General features: G+C 37.4%; 1 protein-coding gene and 1 non-coding gene across 2 annotated transcripts in view; one reads left to right on the forward strand and one right to left on the reverse strand.

The window, feature by feature from the left end:
• Efcab5 (EF-hand calcium binding domain 5) overlaps positions 1-21,273 on the reverse strand; it is a 141,108-nt gene that overhangs the window by 25,185 nt on the left and 94,650 nt on the right. Inside the window, exons 17-20 of the mRNA XM_047543377.1 lie at positions 7,096-7,385; positions 4,198-4,367; positions 3,518-3,746; positions 2,436-2,588 (exon numbers count right to left, since the gene is read on the reverse strand). Of these exons, the coding sequence (XP_047399333.1) occupies positions 2,436-2,588; positions 3,518-3,746; positions 4,198-4,367; positions 7,096-7,385 (842 nt within the window). The remainder of the gene's footprint in view (positions 1-2,435; positions 2,589-3,517; positions 3,747-4,197; positions 4,368-7,095; positions 7,386-21,273) is intronic.
• LOC124981450 (U6 spliceosomal RNA) lies at positions 13,773-13,879 on the forward strand. Its single transcript, XR_007107976.1, has one exon. It is a non-coding gene; the product is annotated as a U6 spliceosomal RNA (small nuclear RNA).

The raw sequence follows: 21,273 nt of genomic DNA on the forward strand, positions 1-21,273 counted from the left end.
AAACAGAATACCCCAAACTGGGTAATTTATAAAGAAAATAAATTTATTTTTTATAGTTTTGGATGCTGAAGTCCAATATTAAAGTGTCAGCATCTGGTTAAGGCCTTACTATATCTTCTGATGGAAGGCACAAGGGTGATAGAGGGTTAGAGATCAGACTTGCAGCCTCCAGTCCTTTTATAATTGGCATTAATCCAGTTATGAGGATGGAGAATCATGACCTACACATCTACCATTAAGCCCCACCTCCCTGCACAATAGGAACTTGTTATCCTCCTGCTTCAGCCTCCTGAGAAGCTGGGATTACAGGTGTGCACCAACACACCCAGCATTCTCTTTTAAATTAAAAAAACAAACAACTCTCATTAAAGGGGCTGGAGTTGGGGTAGAGCACTTGCTTAGAACATGCAAGGCCCTAGGTTTGATCCCCAGCACTGCAAAACAAACAAACCAATTAAAAAACCCTCATGGATTCACATGTAACTGTTAATCCTTTGCTAAAAAGGTAGCAGTTTCCCCCCAGTTTAACAGCTTAATTTTATTTACTTATTTTGCAGCTCTGGGGGATTGAACCCAGGGCTTCAAGCATGCCAGGCAAGTGCTTTACCATGAGATACATCCTCAGACCTCTTTATTTATTTATTTTTTCTTTGGAGACTGGGTTTCTCTTAAGTTTCCCAGTTTGGCCTCAATTTCGTGATCCTTCTCTCTCAGTCTCCCCAGTAGCTGGGATTATAGGTGTGTACTGCCCTGCCTGGCAATGTTCAGTTTTTTTGTTTTTTTGTTTTTTTGGTTTTTTTTGTACTGGGGATTAAATCCAGGGGCACTTTATCACTGAAACATTTTTATGTTTTTAATTATCTGGCTTAAGTTGCTAAAAGCCTTGGTAAATTGTTGAAGTTGGCCTGGAATTTTTAACCCTCCTGCCTTAGTCTCCCATGTTTCTGGGTTTACAGGTATGCATGCCACAATACCTGGAAGTTCTCAGCTATTTTTAACATCAAAACTTAACCACAGCATCTTGCACCTAAGATAAAATCCTAACTATAGCTTTGGATAGGCTGTTCTGGTCTCTGCCCCGCTGTAACCTCACTCAAACCCTGATTGCTGGATGGATCTCCTCTCACCTCATCTTTCAACATGCTCTTCTTTGTCACCATGAGATAGCCCTAGGGATAGACCATGACCTTTGAGACTCTGGTCCATGTTGTCATGATCTGAGATTATACACCATGGAAGCCAAGTTTCTTGGTGATTGCTCTGGATCATTTTGGCCTTTTCCATGGTGCCCTATATACTGTTTTCCTTAAGGCCCTGGAAAGGCACTTCTGAATCCTCCCCAGACCCCCACACACTTTTACTGGAGAAGGGCCCTATCAGATGGGGTGGACTGCTGCAGATCCAAGGACACTTCAAGGTTCCCACTTCCACTCCTGATCCTTCCCCTTCCAAGAGCAGTGTCAATGATGAGGTGATCTCCACCTCCATAGAATGGTCACCCTACCAAGAGCTATGTGATTCTACTTTCTATGACCCAGGCTTCATCAGTTTGCCCCAGCCACAGAGGGGAAAAGCCCAGAGCTGGTAGGAGGGAAAGAAAAAAAGAAGCCAGGAGATGTCTGTAGTGGGCCAGGAAAGGAACTGGGAGATGACCAAGGTGAGGCCACCAACTGATCTGGCACACTGCAGAATTATTTAGCATTTTTGAAAGGAATATGCCTTGCCATTCATTCTCATCATATAAAAAATCCTAATGGTAAGTGTAAAAAAAGCAAAGCAAACATCAAGAATTCACCATAGTATAGGTTGGGGATACAGCTCAGTGTAAAGCACATCTGAGTTCAATCTCTAGTTAAATGTATATATATGTATGTATATATATAATTGGTATGACATAACTATGTCCTTTCAAATAGCAGCCCCTCCTCCCTTCCTACTTCACTCATATGATTCTGGTGGATTTTGCCTCTTGGGTTACTAGGATGTATCCCAGGATGAGTCAAAAAGTTTTCTTTCTTGGGTTTTCCAAATTGGAGTATTTTACTGGATGCTTTCCTAGACATCTGACTTGACTTATGGAGAAAGTTCATCTTTTTCCAGAATGACAAAGCTAACATGCAGAGGGAAGCAAACATGAGAAGTGGAAACATAAAGAACATGATTGAGCCCTGATGGTTTGGAAACCCTGGATCTGGTCATGCTGGAAGCCAGCTTGATGCCTGCCTTTTCTTCATTTTGGTCACAATTCTCCCTTTTGTCTAAGGCAGTTTGAGATGGATTCCTAACCAGGGGTCTTGAATTGGAGTCATGAGAAACAACTCTAGTTAGTCTTAATGACTGACTAATATGGTTTTTAGACATCAGTAAGATATCAATATCTAGTAACTATAACCCGGTTACATGGAAGGGGTCTAACACTGCCAAGGTTTGCCTACCTGGTCTGGGCTAGGCTCAACAAAGTATGTAGTGATGGAGATGATGTTGGATGTGACATTGTAGAGCCAGCCAAGGCCAGTGATCACAATATGCAGGATGTGCTCCCGGCTGTGCACATAGTGATAGGCAGTGCTAAAGACATTGGCAACACCCTGGAAGAAAGAAAATTCAAATGACCTTTTATTTTTAAAAAAGCAAAATAAATAATTATTAATGCATTGATGTGATCATCTTTTAAATGAATAATAATCTACTTTCTACAATTATTCATTGTTTCTCAAAAGGTAGTGCTCTTGATCTTACTGTGATAAAAGGACTGCCAAGAAAGCAAAGATGTGTGAGCTGGAGACGTTAGTTGAGATCCTTAGTGTGATTATCAGCAACACACACACACACACACACACACACACACACACACAGTGTAAAGAGAGACCTACCTAACTTTTTATGATTTGCTTTCTGATAATTATCCAGTGAAATTTATGATATGTACTATTGGAGAATAGAGTCAGAAGAACAAGATAAATGCCTGTCTTGTGTGTGTGTGTGTGTGTATGTGTGGTCTAACTTGAATATTTAAGAAACATTTTCTTTATTCTTTGTTCTTAAAAATGATAACACTGAAATCAAGAGCTATGGGGATGCATATCATATTTAGCATATTTTGTAGAAAGAACAAAGGATTTGTAGGTAGCATGATTAATAAAACACAAATATATTCCTTCTAAAGTTTTATTCCTATTTTATAGGGTCCTAGTAATTTAATTGTTGGATTCTGTTCCACAGCATCAAACTCTAGTCTATGATTAATCCTATGAGACACATATTAACACATTCCTAGAAAGACTGAGGCATAGATGTGCAACTGAAACTGAGTGTCCTTTCATAAGTAATGGGGAACCTCTCCAAAGTCTGACAAGTATAGAGAACAGGAGCAAGCATGATAATATTGTTTATACACATGACTTTACTCTCATCTGGTTTCAGGTTTCACTTTTTAAGAAGTATAAAACAAGAGGCCTTTTTAAGTATAGAAGGAGAGGCAATTCTACCATTGTTCCTAAAGGCTTCTATGACTTACCTGATAGAATCTGATCTCATGAGGGACGAAGATATTTATTTTGTGGGGATCTCTAAGTGTGTCAACAGCCAGGACTCCAAAGATCCTCATATATGCATCATGCAGAGGCAGAGCCAGTAATGACCCATTACGATCATTCTTACTGCGAGAATTGTTCCAGAAGACGATGTTCCCATGGTACTGTACTTGGGGGACATGGATTGGTTTCCCTTCATCCACTACTGTAAAGCTTAAGAAAAGGGATAACAGGATAGGAATAAGACACATGGGGAGGATTTAGATTAAACCACAGAGGAAACTAGATCAATTCTTTATGCAAAATCATGGGCATTTATAAGTAAGAGAAGTGAACTCAAGTAAAATTACAGATTTGAGGGAAGGATTTTAAAGACAGGTCTTACCAGAGAAAATATATATAAACTGAATAAAGAAGACATAATTTATTGAGCTAATACTGTGAAACAGAGTCCCTAGGTGATGAATCATTGCCAAAGAGTAAGTTCTAGAATTGATCAACTGAAACCATTCAAGACTCAAGATTGGAAACACATCAGTTCCCACTCTAGAAGCCTGGTGACTTGAGACATTTCTCTCTGGAGCAGCTCACTAGGATTTGGAGGTGCTAGAATTTTTTTTTTTTTTTAAGGAAGATGAAACTAATCACTTCAAGGAGTTCTCACCTGATTCCCTCCATGTCCCGGTAAAGCACTCTGTTCAGTACAAATGGAGCATCATCTAGGGTACAAGCCACATTCCTCAGCAGAACAGATCCTCGATCAGGAAGTAGTTCATTTTCTTCTAAGAGGGAAATGTGAGCACTGATCTTCTTATTTCCATGAGTTTCAGCATCCTGTGGCACGACATTTCTGGATATGTATTTGCCGATAGCCAAAGAAATCTCCCGATCCCTTCACCACTCAGTTTGTGAACATGGCACCAATAATTTCATTTTATTGATTAAATGATGCAGATACTACCATTCATGGGCAGTGGGAAAAAGGCTGACACCACAGTTGTCCTCCAAACCTGAGTTTTCATGAGTGGAATGGATTTCCTCTAATGCCAACTAGATTACTTTATTGAAAACAAGAACAAAGCAAAATCAAACCTCTCAAGTCTAATCAAATTAAAGGTTTAAAACTTAAATCCTGGACTGGGGTTGTGGCTCAGTGATAGAGTACTTGTCTAGCATGTGTGAGGCACTGGGTTCGATCCTCAGCACCACATAAAAATAAATAAATAAAATAAAGGTATAGTGTCTGTCTACAACTAAAAAATTGTTTTAAAAAACCTTAAATCCAGGGGCTGGGGATATAGCTCAGTTGGTAGTGTGCATGCCTTGCATGCACAAGGCCCTGGGTTCAGTCCTCAGCACCAAAAAAAAACCCCCAACACACACACACACACTCACACAAAAACAAAACAAAACAAAAAAACTCCCTTAAATCCTTTTGAACTATAAGCGTATTTTCTGGGCTTCAGTTAAAAGTATTGATTTTAGAGAGCTGAAGTAAGAAGATGCCTTCATTTCACTCATATCTCTTGGCCATCTAAATATGTGAATATGAAACAAAATGTTCTCAAGGAATTATTAACACAGTTTGCATTATTAACACACATATTTGATCTATGCCATTTCAGGAAAGGGTTTCTTGGAGCCCAAGACTTCTAACTTTCTGCAGTTTCTATTTCTAATTAAAATAATGAAAATCTCTATATCAAAAAATAAATTATTAACAGTATTATGTGATAACATATATATTGAACATATTCATAAACTGGGGACATGAGAGACACTTTCCTTGCTATTTGTCTTTCCTTTCTATTTATTTAGGTTTGTTTTCCATGCTTTCTTTTTCTTCTGCTTTCATTCCTCCTTTCCACATATAAGACATATGGAGTAATTAACAAATATAAAATAAGATTTTTCTTAGGGTACCAAAGATCTCTAAAGCAAGTGGGGCAATGTCTCCTTTCCTTGAATGGATTCCTGGTCCTGACTGCATCACTGCCAACAACACTGGAAAATCCAGCCATTCAGGAGATGATTTCAATTGAGTGTGTGTGTATGTGTGTGTGTGTAAAATGTATAAAATGATGATGATCACTGGCACAGGACTCCTGGATCAGAGGAATCTGGGATATATGTAGAAAACAGTTGTGCTATTTCTGCTTAAGAGAAGTAGCAATCTGGGAGTTTCTGAAAAGGTGCAAGGCTGTGGGCAGTGGCTCCACAGGACCATGTCTTTTAAGTGACAGGATTCTAATAGTCTCAGCTTGCTTCTAGGCAGTACTGTGAAATATTGTGTAATGTTGGAGCCTACTTTATGATGAGTTTATGATTTAAATAGTTCATTTTTATAGTTTGATGTTACCTTAACATAATGTCAGAGAAATAGAGCTTGAAATGTTTGCATATCTCTTTTCTGGTATTAGATATGAACTATTAGTTCATTGTCTATTCTTGGTTTAGTTGACTCTCAGCACAAATGAAATTAGAAATCCCAAGAGTTCTTTTTCACATCTTTACACCTTTCCTCTCTACTTTTATCTTACCCACCAGCCATAATCCCAGTGGCATCTCATCTAGGCTTTGAGCCATTTGTAATGTATTAGAATCAAGTGCCACTTCTATGCAACCATTGGATATCACCCACTTTGAGGAAATTCTTTTTTTTTTTTTTTTTTTTTTTGTATTGGGGCATGGGACCCAAGGGCACTGTTATAGTTTGGATGTGAGGCATCATACAAAAAGGGGTAGGGTGTGGCTGGAGGAGATTGGAATTGGGGCATGGCTTTGTGGTATAAATTTTATATCTGGAGCATGGAGACTCTCTCTCTCTCTCTCTGCTTCCTGATGATTCAAGCTGCTTCCCTCTGCCATGCTCTTCCACTGTGATATTCTGCCTCACCTCGAGCCCGGAGGAATGGAGCCAGACTTCTATGGACTAAAACCTCTGAAACTAAGAGCCCTCAAATAAACCTTTCCTTCTCTATAATTATGCTGGTCAGATCATTTAGTCACAGCAGCAGAGAAAAGCTGACTAAAACAGGCATCCTACCACTCAGCACACCCCCCGACAAACACTTCTTTTTTTTGTTTTTTAATTTTGAGACAGGGTCTCCCTACATTGCCCAGGTTGGCCTTGAACTTGCGGTCTTCCTGCCTCAGTCTCGCAAATCGCTGGGATTGCAGGCATGCACCACTGTGCCCAGCTCAGAAATTTTTTCTCTTATAGCTCACTTAGAAAACATACCTAGGAGGCTGGGGATATAGCTCAGTTGGTAGAGTGCTTGCCTCGAAAGCACAAGGCCCTGGGTTCAATTTCCAGCACCGCAAACAAACAAACAAAAACATACCTGGGATTAGATGGGGGGGGGTGGATAGTAGAATGAATAGGACATTATTACCCTACATGCATATCTGATTACATGACCTGTGTAACTCTACATCACATACAACCAGAAGAATGAGAAGTTATATTCCATTTATATATGATGTATCAAAATGCATTCCACTGTCATGTATGACTAATTAGAAAAAATATAAATATTTTTAAAAAGAAGAGAAAACATACCTGGGTGAGGGCCTTAAAGGTTTCAGTGTATACTGGCTCCACAGACACTCCACTTGTCTCTGCAGCATGTTGGATTTGATGTAGCCATTTTCGTCTTGCACAATTCCTCAGACCCTCAATATGACTCCTCTTTAAACTATTCATCAGAAATTCCACAACACTTTCCAAAACTTGATCTTCATTGCCCCTGAGTTCAGATACTACCAATTCTATGTATTTCTGAAATTGTTTTGAAGACAACTTTACTTCATGACCATGGTGTGACTTTGGAAACTGGATGTGTAGTTTAGCTAAAAGACACAAATGCAAAGCCAAGAACTAACCAAAAGTTCATTCATCTATTGGGAAAATTTTCATTCTCTTCAAGCTCAAGCCCTTAACAACTGCTCTCTGTAGAAAATCAAGTATATCAAAGGCATCTCTGAGACCCACAGGTATTTTACAGGGACTTCCTACACTAAATTCGATAAGACACCTATGTCATCTTCTCTTGGTTTTGTTTTGTTTTAATTCTACCCCTTAGCTGGAAAACTCCCAGAGTCTACTTTGACTCCTCCCTACTTTTGCCGTTCCATATCCAATAAACAATTATCTAGTTATTCTTTGGCAATGTATCTTGTGGTCACTCCTTTCATTTCTATTTTCATAACCCCACACCAGCTTTTATCACTTCATAATTGACTTGCCAATAGTAAAATGCTCAGTACACATTTGTAAAATTAAATTAGAATGCAGTTCGCATTATGCAATTCTCTTGTTCAAAGTCCTGCCATATTTGAATTTAATCTATTTCCAAACAAATCTGCTCCTAATACCATATAGGAGTCATTTGCTTCAGTACCCCCATTCTATTCATGGTTCCTAACCATGCTTTTTTTCTTTTGAATCTACTGTAAAACCTGAAGGTGATCGGTAACTTATATCTTCTACTCTTTTCTGCCCTATTCCATCCTCTCTCTCCACCCTGACCAATATCCTGAAATCTGATTTTATCTTTCCCTTCCTTTTTCTTTTCTCAATAGTGTTAGAGTTATACAACAATATATGTTACATGCATATCTCTAAACCATGTGTAGTTTAGTTTTGTCTTTTTAAACTTTAGAAAAAGGTTATCAAGTCATATGCAGTTTTGCTTTTTTTTCAACATCATGCAACCATATCCATCTATATTATTCCTGTAGCTGTGATTCATTCATTTTCATCACTGTAAGTCATTACAGGAGTGTACAATAATTGATTATTTTTTCTCCTGGCAATGGATATTTAGTTGTTTTCAATATTTTGTCCTTGGGACCAGCCCTTTGAGCATTTTTATACATGTCTCCTGGTTTGTATGTGCAAGTTTTTTGACATTTCCTACAAGGTAACATCATAGAGTAACCACCCTTTCCTTTTAAAGTATGGTCCTAAGTCCCTCTTTCCTTGTGAAGTCTTCTACTCTGATTTCTCCTTCCCCTGAAAGATACTAGCATTTATTCTATGCCATTTATTTGACAATTAACAAATACTACTAGGAACTTGTAGTCATTTTATCACATGCAGTGAGCTTCTTATTTCTGTAGTTGGACATTCAATGATTTTTGTTTTTTAGCATCTACTCATCTTTGTCTTGGTGGCTTTATCTCCAGTGTTACCACCACTCCACTCCCATCTCAGTTTATGTGTTTGAGTTGGGTTCCACTCATAGTTCTAGAGATGGAGCATGCATCTTAGGCTTATATCAGACAGGACATTCTATTCTTCTAGCCTGAATGGTTGGTTTAGTACAAGATTTATGCTTGAATCATTAGGAAGAGGACACTTTCTATTTTATTTATATGTAGTTTGAATGAATCTGTGAGGATGGACCTGGTTGCCACAAATGGAGAGGTTTTGTGACCATGGAGATAAAACAGAAGAGAGCAGGGCTGGGTTGAAAATGAGAGAAAGAGAAAGAACCAGATGCCTATCCTAAAGTCATTATTTGAACTCCCAAACCTAGTTGTGGCATGAAGTAGCACTGGACTTTATCATTGCATGAATGAATTTCTTTTTTTCATTGGTACATTATAATTACACTATTTTGAGATTTTTTGTGCCATGTTCATACAAGCAAATAACATAGTTTGATTAAATTTCTTTTTTGGTTAATCATTTTGGATTGTGTTTTCTATTATTTAAACCAAAAGGATCCTAAGTAATAGTCTCCTATTAAAGGGCTTTGTGGGTTCCTCCTCTTCTCTCCCTTTCTTTTTCTTTTTCTCCTTCTCCTTCTTCTATTCCTTTCTTTTCTTGAGCAATTTGATCCTCGAGCCATTAGGTGGGGCAGAGCAGGGTAAGTATCTGCTCCTGGTCAAGGAGCAGGGCAGGATATCGGAGTCCAAATGTGTTGAGGAGGGCATCTGTGCAGAGGTGGCTTGGCATGGGTTATCAGAGTGTGAACAGCGTGCAGAAGGCATCCGTGTGGAAGGGCAACATACAACCCATACGGGTAAAGAGAGTAGTTTAACAGAGAGGTGGTTTAGATCGGGGTACCAAAGCCCCATGTGGATTTTTAACCCTGACCAAAGTGAAAAGGACATCCAAATAGAAGGGACAGCCTGTCCTGGGGAGTCATAATCTAAAAAGAATGAAGGAGACTTCAGTGTGGAAGAGAAGTCCAACATGGGGAACTGGACCAAGCCAAGCATGGGGAGCCAGAATATGAATGGACTGAGGAAGGTATGTGAGTGAAAATCTGCCTTGTCACACAGCATCAGAGCCTAAGGAATATCACCACTTCAAGATTACCACTTGGAGGGAGATCTCATGTGGGATGTCAAGAGCCTGAATGAAGCACATGGGAAGGGTAGTGTAGTATAGTGTCCTTAAGTGATATAAGAAAGACATAAAGGGTCTGGGGTTGTAGCTCTGTGGTAGAGCACTTGCTAGCACACGTGAGGTACTGGGTTCAATCCTCAGCACCACATAAAAGGTATTTTGTCCATCTGTAATTAAAAAATATTTTAAAAAATGATTTCAAATATAAAAAAAGGACATAAGGGTGGGAAAGAGGACAGCAGCAGTAATGGGAGATTAGTTCCATACAGAACTAATGGACTGAATGATCAAATAAATAAACATACCCAGGATAACATGAGCCATAGTAGGGAGCTTCAAAAATGGAAAGGGAAAGGGAGAAAACTAGAATAAATCCTGTTGTGTTGGATTAGACTTGGAGGTATTGATATGAACTCATGATTTTTAAAATTAAAAGACAAAAACATATGTATAGGTATAAATGTTTTTGTACACATATGTGTGTGCAAACACATATACAAACAAATGCCCTACCTCTGTTCACTAAGAAACCTGGGAGCAGAGACTTGTGAATAATGAGCATATGTAGAATTTAGATCTTGGTTTTTAAATATTATTTCCCATTAAAAGAAACCAAGTTTTCCTGAGGAAATAAATTATTCTGGGGTATAAGATGGATCTGGAAGATGCCATTGTAGTAGAAATCAAGGCAGTGTGCTAAGAATGATGGAAACAATATTGGCCAAATTATACTGTTACATTGTGTACATATATGAATATGTATCAACAAATCCCACAATTATGTACAACTATAATGCATCAATAAAAATATGGAAAAAAGGAATGATGGAAACACATTAAAAGAACAGAGGAGCCAGGAGCCATGGCACACGCCTGTAATCCCAACAGCTCGGGAAGCTGAGGCAGGAGGATCTCAAGTTCAAAGCCAGCCTCAGCAACTTAGTGAGGCCCTAAGTAACTCAACAAGACTCTGTCTCTAAATAAAAATATAAAAAAGGGCTGAGGATGTGGCTCAGAGGTTAAATGCCCCTGGATTCAATCCCCAATACCAAAACAAACAAACAAACAAAAACCCCTGAAAAAACAAACACACAACAAAAACAACAGAGAAAAATATATGACTTCATCTACTTCATCTACTCTGTGGTTCAGAAATTCTACTCCTAGATATTTATTAATAAGAAATAAATATACATATCCACATAAAGATTTGTATAAAATTGTTCAGCGCAACTTTACTCATGATAGTCAAGATCTAGGAACAACCTAAACGTTCGTCAATTGGAGACTGGATAAACAAACTATGGTATACTCAAATAGTGTAATACTATTCAGCAATAAAAAGAAGCCAAATGCTGACACATGCAACAACATGTAAACATCTCAAGGAAAATTATACTGAGTGAAAGTAACCTTTCAAAAAGAATATATATTTTATGATTTCATTTATATGAGTTCTAGAAGAGTTAAAACTAATCTGTGGTGGAAAAAACAGAAGAGGGGTTGCCTTGGGGAATGGATAGAGGGGATCAAATGGGAAACTTTTTTTGTTCTTATCTTGATGCAAGCATGGAGTACTCAGGTCATGTATTTGCCAAAACTCAGTAATTGTGCACTTGAAATTTGTGTATGTAATTTTATGAAAATTTTACCTCAAAAGAAAAAAGCTTTTAACAAACATTGGATTTTAATGAGAAGTGTATAATGTTCTTTGAAAGGCACAAAAATAAAAGAGATAAATAGATGAAGGCAGATAGATAATAAGAAAGTGTAGTAAAATGGTAATGGTAGAATCCAGGTAGTAGGTATACAGATGCCTCACCATAAAATTCCTTCAGTTTTGCTTTATGTTTGAAATTTTTTAGTATACAATGTTGGGAATGGGAAAGGGAGAACACAGGAGTCAGATAAAAGGACTCCCCTTTGTTTAAATTTGGTACAATATGAGCATCAAAACAAATATTGATAGTACTGGATTATAACCCATTGAATAAAATAGGAAGTCAGTACATACTGCTATAAACAGATAAATGAAAAGTTTGACAAGAAATAGAAGTACTACTTACATAGTTTCAAAGCACATTCATAAAATATTTATTAGTTTCAAAGGGAAAAAGTGACTTTGAAGTGGAGGGATCTGTTATCATCTTAATAAACTGTTCAAAGTTATTATTATGGGACTTCTGATAGGATTCAACCAAAGCACAGCATTGATTACACAATATATTCTGTTGAAGATCAATAACCTGAATTTAATCATGAGGAAACATTAGACAACTCTAAATGAAGGACTAATAGAAACAAGTCTACAGTCTCTCAAAGTGTCAAGGTCATGAAAATCAAGGAACAACTGAGGAGTTTCCTATTGATTCCTTATTCCAGAGTTCCAAAGCAAAGAAATAGTAGTCATTTTACACTACCTACTTGCCCAGTTTTCAGTTCTTTAAAAAACACTTTGTGTGCTTTTCAATGAGACTTTAAAAAAAAATATTCAAGATTTCAGAGTAGAGTTGAGGAAAGGAACTATGAGGAGGGAGGAAAAGAGGGAAAGGGGAAATACTGGGGAATGATACTGGTCAAGTTATATTGTTAATTTATGTGCCTGTAAGAATATATAACAATGAATCCCATATAGTATAAATTAATGCACCCATAAAGAATGGGAAAAAAGAATTCTAGAATTTGGTAACAATGTATTATCAAAATGTTGTAGTTTAATCAGTCATTATGGCACATGTGTCTGAAGTTCCAATTACACAGCACATTGAGGTGGGCACAGTGGCACATGCCTATAATCCCAGTCAGTGACTAAGGAGGCTGAGGCTGGAGGACTGTAAGTTCAAAGCCAGCCTTGGCGATTTAGCAAGATCCTGTCTCAAAATAAAAATTTAAAAGTGCTGGTATGTGGCTCAGTAGTAAAGTCTTTGGGTTCAATCCTCAGTATCAAAAAAAAAAAAAAAAAAAAAAAAAAAAAGAAAGAAAGAAAGAAAGAAAGAAAAAAATTTATGTCTTTGGAATGTTGTAAAACTGATACTAAGCACTTCTACATATGTCATCTTTAATTCCTGTAGTTCACCAGGGAAGTAGGGACTAGCTTCATTCTCTAAAAAGAGGAAAAGGATACTCAAGGAGATAATAGCACTAATTAGGGAGAGAGTATGTATTCAAACTAAAGGTCTAACTCTTTTAAGTCCAGGAGTTTTTATTGTTATTATGTTTTTGTTCTTGGCATTGAATCCAAGGGTGCTTTACCCCTGAGCAACACCCCCAGTACTTTTAAAATTTTTTATTTTGAGACAGGGTCTGGTTTCACTAAATTGCTGAGGCTGGTCATAAATTTGCTATCTTTTAACTCAGCCTCCTCAGTCACTGCCACAGAGCCTGGCTAAAACCCAAGTTTTAACCTTTTTTCAAAACTTCCTTTCTCTGAGCTGCACCAGGTATAATTCTGTTTCTCTCTTTTGAGTCCATGGCTACAGAGACTAAGATTGTTCAAATTCATAGGATGTGGTCATATTTTTTCCTGAAAAAGTTTACCATAATATGCTGAGAATCCTAAGAAAAATAAATGTATGTGACTGAATATATATCATTATACTGTCATAGCAAGACCTTGTCTCAAAAAAAGTTTTAGTTTTAAAAGAGTTAAATGTCCTGTTTAAATAGAAATTTAAATATTAAAGCAAATCTTATAATTTAAATAAAAAATGAAAGGGCATAGCCAACAGCATTAACAGCTATTCCATGGAAAATAATTTGGTAAGAGTGACCTATTCCATTAAATTCTATGATAAAGAAAGGTCACACGTTCTACAGATTTTTATTTGTGATATTTCTGCTCAAAAGATTAGGTGGTATTAGCAGAAATAAAAAGGGGAGTGCTTGCTTCACCAGCACATAAACTAAAATTAAAACGAAACAGAGAAGATTAGCATGGCCCCAGCACAAGGATGATATGCAAATTCATGAAGTGTTCCATATTTTCATTTCATTTACATCTATACTAAAATCTATTTATTTATTTATTTATTTTATTGCTTCTTTTTAGTTAGACACTCCCTACATTAAAATCTTTTTTAAAAAATAGTTTTAGTTGTAGATGGACACAATACCTTTATTTTTTATTTATTTATTTTATGTGGTACTGAGGATTGAACCCAGTGTGAGGCGAGTGCTCTACCACTGAGCCACAACCCCAGATCTACATTAAAATCTTAATGAGAAAAATAATTTTTAAAATTTATTTTGATTCATTGTACACAAATGGGGTACAACTGTTGTTTTTCTGGTTGTACACAAAGTAAAGTTGCACCATTTGTGTAATCATACCTGTACAAAGGGTAATGATGTTTGTCTCATTCTGTTATTTTTCCTTCCCCCACTTCCACCCCACCCCTCTTTTTCCTCTATACAATCCTTCCTTCCTCCATTCTTGCCTCCCTTCCACCCCCATTATGTATCATCATCCGCTTATCAGAGAGATCATTTGGCCTTTGGCTTATCTCACCTAGCATGATATTCTCCAACTGCATCCATTTACCTGCAAATGCCATAATTTTATTCTTCATTATGGCTGAGTAATATCCCATTGTGTATATATACCACAGTTTCTTTATCCATTCATCAACTGAAGGGCATCTAGGTTGGTTCTGAGAAAAATAATTTTTTAAAAAATGGGGGAACCGGTGCCTGAAATCCCAGTGACTCAGGAGGCTGAGGCAGGAAGATCCAAGTTCAAAGCCAGCTTCAGCAAAAGCAATTAACCTATGGAAGTTAAGTTCCTAAGCAATTCAGTGAGACCCTGTCTCTAAATAAAGTACAAAATAGGGCTGGGGATGGGCTTGGTGGTCAAGTGTCCCTGAGTTCAATCCCTAGTATTCAAAAAAAAAAAAAAAAGTCGGGGAATGACAGCTTTCAAGTTTTCCCTTCAATATAGCAAACTTTCATTTTGAGAATACCAACAGAAACATTTCTAGAAACTTCTAACCCTGTGACTTTATGTATTTAAATTCCAATTTTTAGAGGTTGATACAGGAGAATCCCAAGTTTGAGGCCAACCTTAGCACTTTAGTGAGACCTTCAGCAACTTAGCAAGGCTCTTGTCTCAAAAATAAAAAAGGAGTGAGGATGTAGCTCAGTGCCCCTAGGTTCAATCCTTAGTACCAAAAATAAAAATAAAAATAAAAATAAAAATAAAAATAAAAAATTCTTTTTTGTACTGGGAATTGAACCCAGGGTCTCTTAACCACTGAGCCACATCCCTAGACCATATATGTGTGTGTGTATATACATATATATATATAAAATTTAGAGACAGAGTCTCCTAAATTGCTGAGGCTGGTTTTGAATTTGAAATCCTCTTGCCTAAGTCTCTGGAGCCTCTAGGATTATAGGTGTGCACCACAACACCCAACAACTCAGTTTTTAATCTTGGACAGAGAACAGTGGAACAAAAGAAGAGTGGAACAAAAAAATAAACAAACAAAAGAACTGTTAATACTCAAATTTAGAATTTTCTTTCCTTTTAGAGAGTAGAAACTAACTCTTCTATACTGTCATCAGCTCAACAGTTATCTGGAACCAGGTGACTATCAATACATGTTTATTGAGAGTCATTTGTGTAAGTCTGTTCTTGGAGAGAATTAATGGTTATTTTTTTGCACTTTCAGACATTTCATTCTGCCTCCTCATTACTTTCTCATTTGCTGGGCTTTTTTTTTTTTTTTTTTCAGACTGCCCCATTTTTTTTCTTTCTCTTTTTTTTAAAATATTTTTATTTTTACAGACACATTTTGATTCATTGTACAGAAATGGGGTACAACTTTTCATTTCTATGGTTGTACACAATGTAGATTCACACCATTCATGTAATCATACATATATTTAGGGTAATACTGTCTGTTTCATTCTACTGTTTTTCCATCCCCACCCTCTCCCACACCTTTTTCCTCTACACCATCCAAAGTTCCTTCATTCTTCTCTTCCCCCCATCACCTCCCCTCGTTATGTATTGTCAGGCACTTATCAAAGAAAATATTTGGCCTTTGGTTTTTTGGGCTTGGCCTATTTTACTTAGCATGATATTTTCTAACTTCATCCATTTACCAGCAAATGCCATAATTTTATTTCTTTTTTATGGCTGAGTAATATTCCATTGTGTATATATACCACAGTTTCTTTATCCATTCATCAACTGAAGGGCATCTAGGTTGGTTCCACAATCTAGCTTTTGTGAAGTGAGCTGCTATGTACATTGATGTGGCTGCATCACTGTAGTGTACTGATTTTAAGTCCTTTGTGTATAAACTGAGGAGTGGGATAGCTGGGTTAAATGGTGGGTCCATTCCAAGCTTTCTGAGGAATCTCCACACTGCTTTCCAGAGTGGCTGTACTAATTTGCAACTCCACCAGCAATGTATGAGTGAGCCTTTTCCTCACATCCACACCAACACTTATTATTGCTTGTGTTCTTGATAATAGCCATTCTAATTGGAGTTAGATGAAATCTTAGGGTGATTTTAATTTGCATTTCTCTAATTACTAGGGATGATGAGCACTTTTTCATATATTTGTTGATCACCTGTATATCTTCTTCTGTGAAGTATCTGCCCATTTCCTTAGCTCATTTATTAATTGGGTTCTTTGTATTTTGGGTGTAAAGTTTTTTAAGTTCTTTATAAACTTTGGAGATGAGTGCTCTGTCTGAAGTGTGTGTGGAAAAGATTTTTCTCCCACTCTGTAGGCTCTCTTTTCACATTATTGATTGTTTCCTGTGCTGAGAAAAAACTTTTTAGTTTGAATCTATTCCATTTATTGATTCTTGCTTTTATTTCTTGCGTTATGGGGGTCTTGTTAAGGAAGTCTGGTCCTAAGCCAATGTGATGGAGATTCGGGCCTACTTTTTCTTCTGTTTGATGAAGGGTCTAATTCCTAGATCCTTGATCCATTTTGAGTTGAGTTTTGTACAGGGCGAGATAGGGGTTTAATTTCATTTTACTGCATATGGATTTCCAGTTTTCCCAGCACCATTCGTTGAACAGACTATCTTTTTTCCATTGTATGTTTTTGGCACCTTTGTCTAGTATGAGGTTACTGTACTTATATGGGAGGAGTTTTTGGATCCTCTAAATAGAGAATCATGTCATAGCAAATAGTGACAGCTTAAGTTCCTCTTTTCCTATTCATATCCCTTTAATTTCTTTGCCTGGTTTGGGTATGAGGGTGATATTAGCTTCATAGAAAGAGTTTGGTAGGGTTCCCTCCTTTTCTATTTCCTGGAATACTTTGAGAAGTATTGGAATGAGTTCTTCTTTGAAGGTCTTGTAGACCTCGGCTAAGAATTCGTCTGGTCCTGGTCTTTTCTTGGTTGGTAGGCTTTTTGACTTCTTCTATTTCATTGCTTGATATTGATCTGTTTAAATTGTGTATGTCCTCCTGGTTCAGTTTGGGAGGATCATATGTCTCTAGAAATTTGTCAGTGTCTTTGGTAGTTTCTATTTTGTTGGAATATAGATTTTCAAAGTAGCTTCTCATTATGTTATGTATTTTAGTAGTGTCTGTCATGATACTACCTTTTTCATCACGAATTTTAGTAATTTGAGTTTTCTCTCTCCTCTTTGTTAGTGTGGCTAAGGGTTTGTCTATTTTGTTTACTTTTTAAAAGAATCAACTTTTTGTTTTGTCAATTTTTCAAATTGTTTCTTTTGTTTCAATTTCTTGATTTCAGTTCTGATTCTAATTATTTCCTTTCTTCTACTACTTTTGGTGTTGTTCTGTTCTTCTTTTTCTAGGGCTTTGAGCTGTGATGTTAGGTCATTTAGTAGTTGACTTTTTATTCTTTTCTTGAATACACTCCATGCAATGAATTTTCCTCTTAGTACTGCTTTCATAGTGTCCCAGAGATTTTGATATGTTGTATCATTGTACTCATTTACCTCTAAGAATATTTTTTATCTCCTCCCTGATGTTTTTTGTTATCCAGCTTCATTTGATAGCATTTTATTTAGTCTCCAGGTGTTGGAGTAATTTCTGGTTTTTATTTTGTCATTGATTTCTACTCTCAGTCCATTATGATCTGATAGAACACAAGGCAGTATCTCTATTTTTTGCATTTCCTAAGGGCTGCTTTGTGGCATAACATATGGTCTATTTTCAAGAAGCTCCCATGTGCTGCTGAGAAGAAAGTGAATTTGCTCATTGATGGATGGAATATTCTATATATGTCTGTTAAGTCTAAGTTATTGATTGTGTTATTGAGTTCTATGTTTTCTTTGGTTGGTTTTTGTTTGGAAGATCTATCCAGTGGTGACAGTGGTGTGTTAAAGTCACCCAGAATTATTGTGTTGTGGTCTGTTTGATTCCTGGAATTGAGAAGGATTTGTTTGATGTACAGGGATGCCCCATTGTTTGGGGCAAAAATATTTATGATCATTATTTCTTCCTGATTTATGGTTCCCTTAAGCAGTAAGAAATGTCCTTCTTTATCCCTTCTGACTAACTTTGGCTTGAAGTCCACTTTATCTGAAATAAGGATGGAACCCCCTGCTTTTTTACTGAGTCCATGTGTGTAGTAGGTTTTTTTCCCATCCTTTCACCTTTAGTCTGTGGATGTCTTTTTCTATGAGACGAGTCTCTTGCAGGCAGCATATTGTTGGGTCTTTCTTTTTAATCCATTCTACCTGTCTATGTCTTTTGACTGATGAGTTTAGGCCATTAATGTTCAGGGTTATTATTGAGACATGATTTGTATTCCCAGTCATTTGGCTTATTTTTGGTTTTTAGTTTGGCTTGGTTTCTCCTTTGAGTGGTTTTTCTCTAAGGTAGTTCCTCCCTTTGCTGACCTCCATTGTTGTTTTTCATTTCTTCCTCATGGAATATTTTGTTGAGAACATTCTGTAGTGCAGGCTTTCTATCTGTAAATTCTTTTAACTTTTGTTTATCATGGAAGGATTTTATTTCATCTTCAAATCTGAAGGTTAGTTTTGCTGGGTATAGGATTCCTGGATGGCAACCATGTTCTTTTTCAGAGCTTTAAATATGTTGTTTTAGGCCCTTCTAGCTTTTAGAGTCTGGGCTGAGAAATCTGCTGATATCTGTATTGGTTTCCCCCTGTATGCAATCTGATGCTTTTCTCTCGCAGCCTTCAAAATCACATCTTTATTTTGTATGTCAGACATTTTCATTATAATGTGCCTTGGTGTGGATCTGTTGTGATTTTGTGCATTTGGTGTTCTGTAAGTCTCTTCTTTTGATTTTCCATTTCATTCTTCAGGCTTGGGAGATTTTCTGATATTATTTCATTGAATAGGTTGTTCATTCCTTTGGTTTGTATCTCTGTGCCTTTCTCAATCCCAATAATTCTTAAATTTGGTCTTTTCATGATGTCCCATAGTTCTTGGAGATTCTGTTCATGATTTCTTACCATCTTCTCTGTTTGGGCAACTTTATTTTCAAGATTAAATATTTTGTCTTCAAGATTAAATATCTTGTCTGAGGTTCTGTCTTCCAAGGGTCTAGACTGTTGGTGATGCTTTCCATTGAGTTTTTTATTTGGCTTATTGTTTCCTTCATTTCAAGGATATCCGTGTTTTGTTTTGAGAATCTCTCTTCGTTGAAATGTTCTTTTGCTTCCCTCAGTTGCTCTTTCAAGCTTATTAATATGATCATTCATTGCCTACATTTGCTCTCTTATCTCATCCTTTGCTTCATGAATCATTTTAATTATGTATAATCTGAAGTCCTTTTCTGACATTTCTTCTACCATGCTGTCACTGGATTCTATTACTATAGAATCTAGGTTTGTTTGGATCATTTTCTTCCCTTGTTTTTTCATGTATCTTCCCCTCCAGCAGTGCAGATCTGGGGTATTGCACTTTCCCCCCTATAGGCTTATAGTGACTCTATAGGTTTCCAAAACCTTTTCTTTAAGGGGGAGATCAATATTAGCAGTGCCCAGTTCAGACAGTATGCAACCCGAAACCAAATAGCCCCTATGAGGATGTTAACAATATTGTCATAATAAACAGAATGAGTTCAATCATTATCTTCAGTAAAACAGATTTGCAATAAGGTCTGCAGTTTCTAATGGAGGACAAAGAGGATGCTAGAGGGGTGTAGGATGTAGCTGTTAATGGGATAATTAAAGAATATATAGAAGTTCTAGATCATAGAAGGAGTGAGAGTGTAACCAAAAGAAGTCGGTTGTTAGCATGCAAAAAGGGAGAAAGAGACTCTGAGGGAACAGGTAAACAAAAGGAAAAGAGAGTGAGAAAAGTAAAGAAATAAAAAGTTAAAATTTTTCAATAAGGAGAAAAAAGAAAATTTACACTATAACAGTTATATAGTATTCAAACCTGCCAGTCTTCAGTAACCTGACAATGAGCTTCAAGTCTCCAGTAGGTGTCTCAGGATGAGATTTGCCCCATATAAAGATGGGAGATACAGCTTCCAGGATTATCCAAGATAGCCACTCTGGCTTTCAAATGTGTGGCAAATGGGGAGCTGCAGCTTGGGGTGTGGGCGTGGTTGGCTGGAGGTCCTGGAGGCGGGGTGCGGTTGGTCTGGTTGTGGGATCCTGGAGGCGGGGTGCAATCAGTCAATCTGGGGGTCCTAGTGGTGGGGAGCAGTCAGTTGATGTGAGGTCCCTGGAGGCAGGGAGTGATCGGTCAGGCTGAGGGATCCTAGAGATGGGGATCAGTCAGTCCAGCCAGGGGACCTACAAGTCCTGGCTGTTGTCTCAAAATGGTGGTAGTCACATATAACCAAACCTGCAGGTACTGTGATAGTGAACTTTCAGGCAACAGCAGGCAGCTGGTACTCCACTGGTGGCTTGTGGTCAGTCTGTTGGGCTTTACATTTTGTGCTTTTACCTATCCCTAGAGTTGCGCTTCAATTATATGTAAGTCCATATAATCCAATATATGGAATTCGCTTATAACATTATTTTTAGATTCCTTAATTCTTAAATTCATTATGTCTCTTATGAAGTCACAAATTCACATATTATTTATTTTGACCTAAATTTGTACAGTTCCATTTTAAGTGTTATTTCTAATTACAGATGTAAAATGAAATTTCATTTTCAATTGGGAAAAATCCAATAAAAGGATATTCATTTAAAAAATGACTAAGAGGCACTCCGGCGGTGGGCCCCGCCCACACAGCCAGCTTCTCCAGGTTCTCGGAACAGAACTGGCCCGCTAGTAAGAGCCTTTCTGACCAGAACAAGCTCCGAGTCCCGGAGCCACTGCAGCGTAGCATACTCCGGCAATGAACCAGCGGAGAGCCTCGATCCGCAAGCAGCCTCTGGGATCAGGGCAGGGCAGCCAGAGACCTCTTCAGGTGGCTCTGCCCACTCCGGCTGCAGGCTCTCTTCACGGG

Source organism: Sciurus carolinensis, chromosome 3, assembly GCF_902686445.1.
Source record: "Sciurus carolinensis chromosome 3, mSciCar1.2, whole genome shotgun sequence".
Classification (NCBI taxonomy): domain Eukaryota; kingdom Metazoa; phylum Chordata; class Mammalia; order Rodentia; family Sciuridae; genus Sciurus; species Sciurus carolinensis.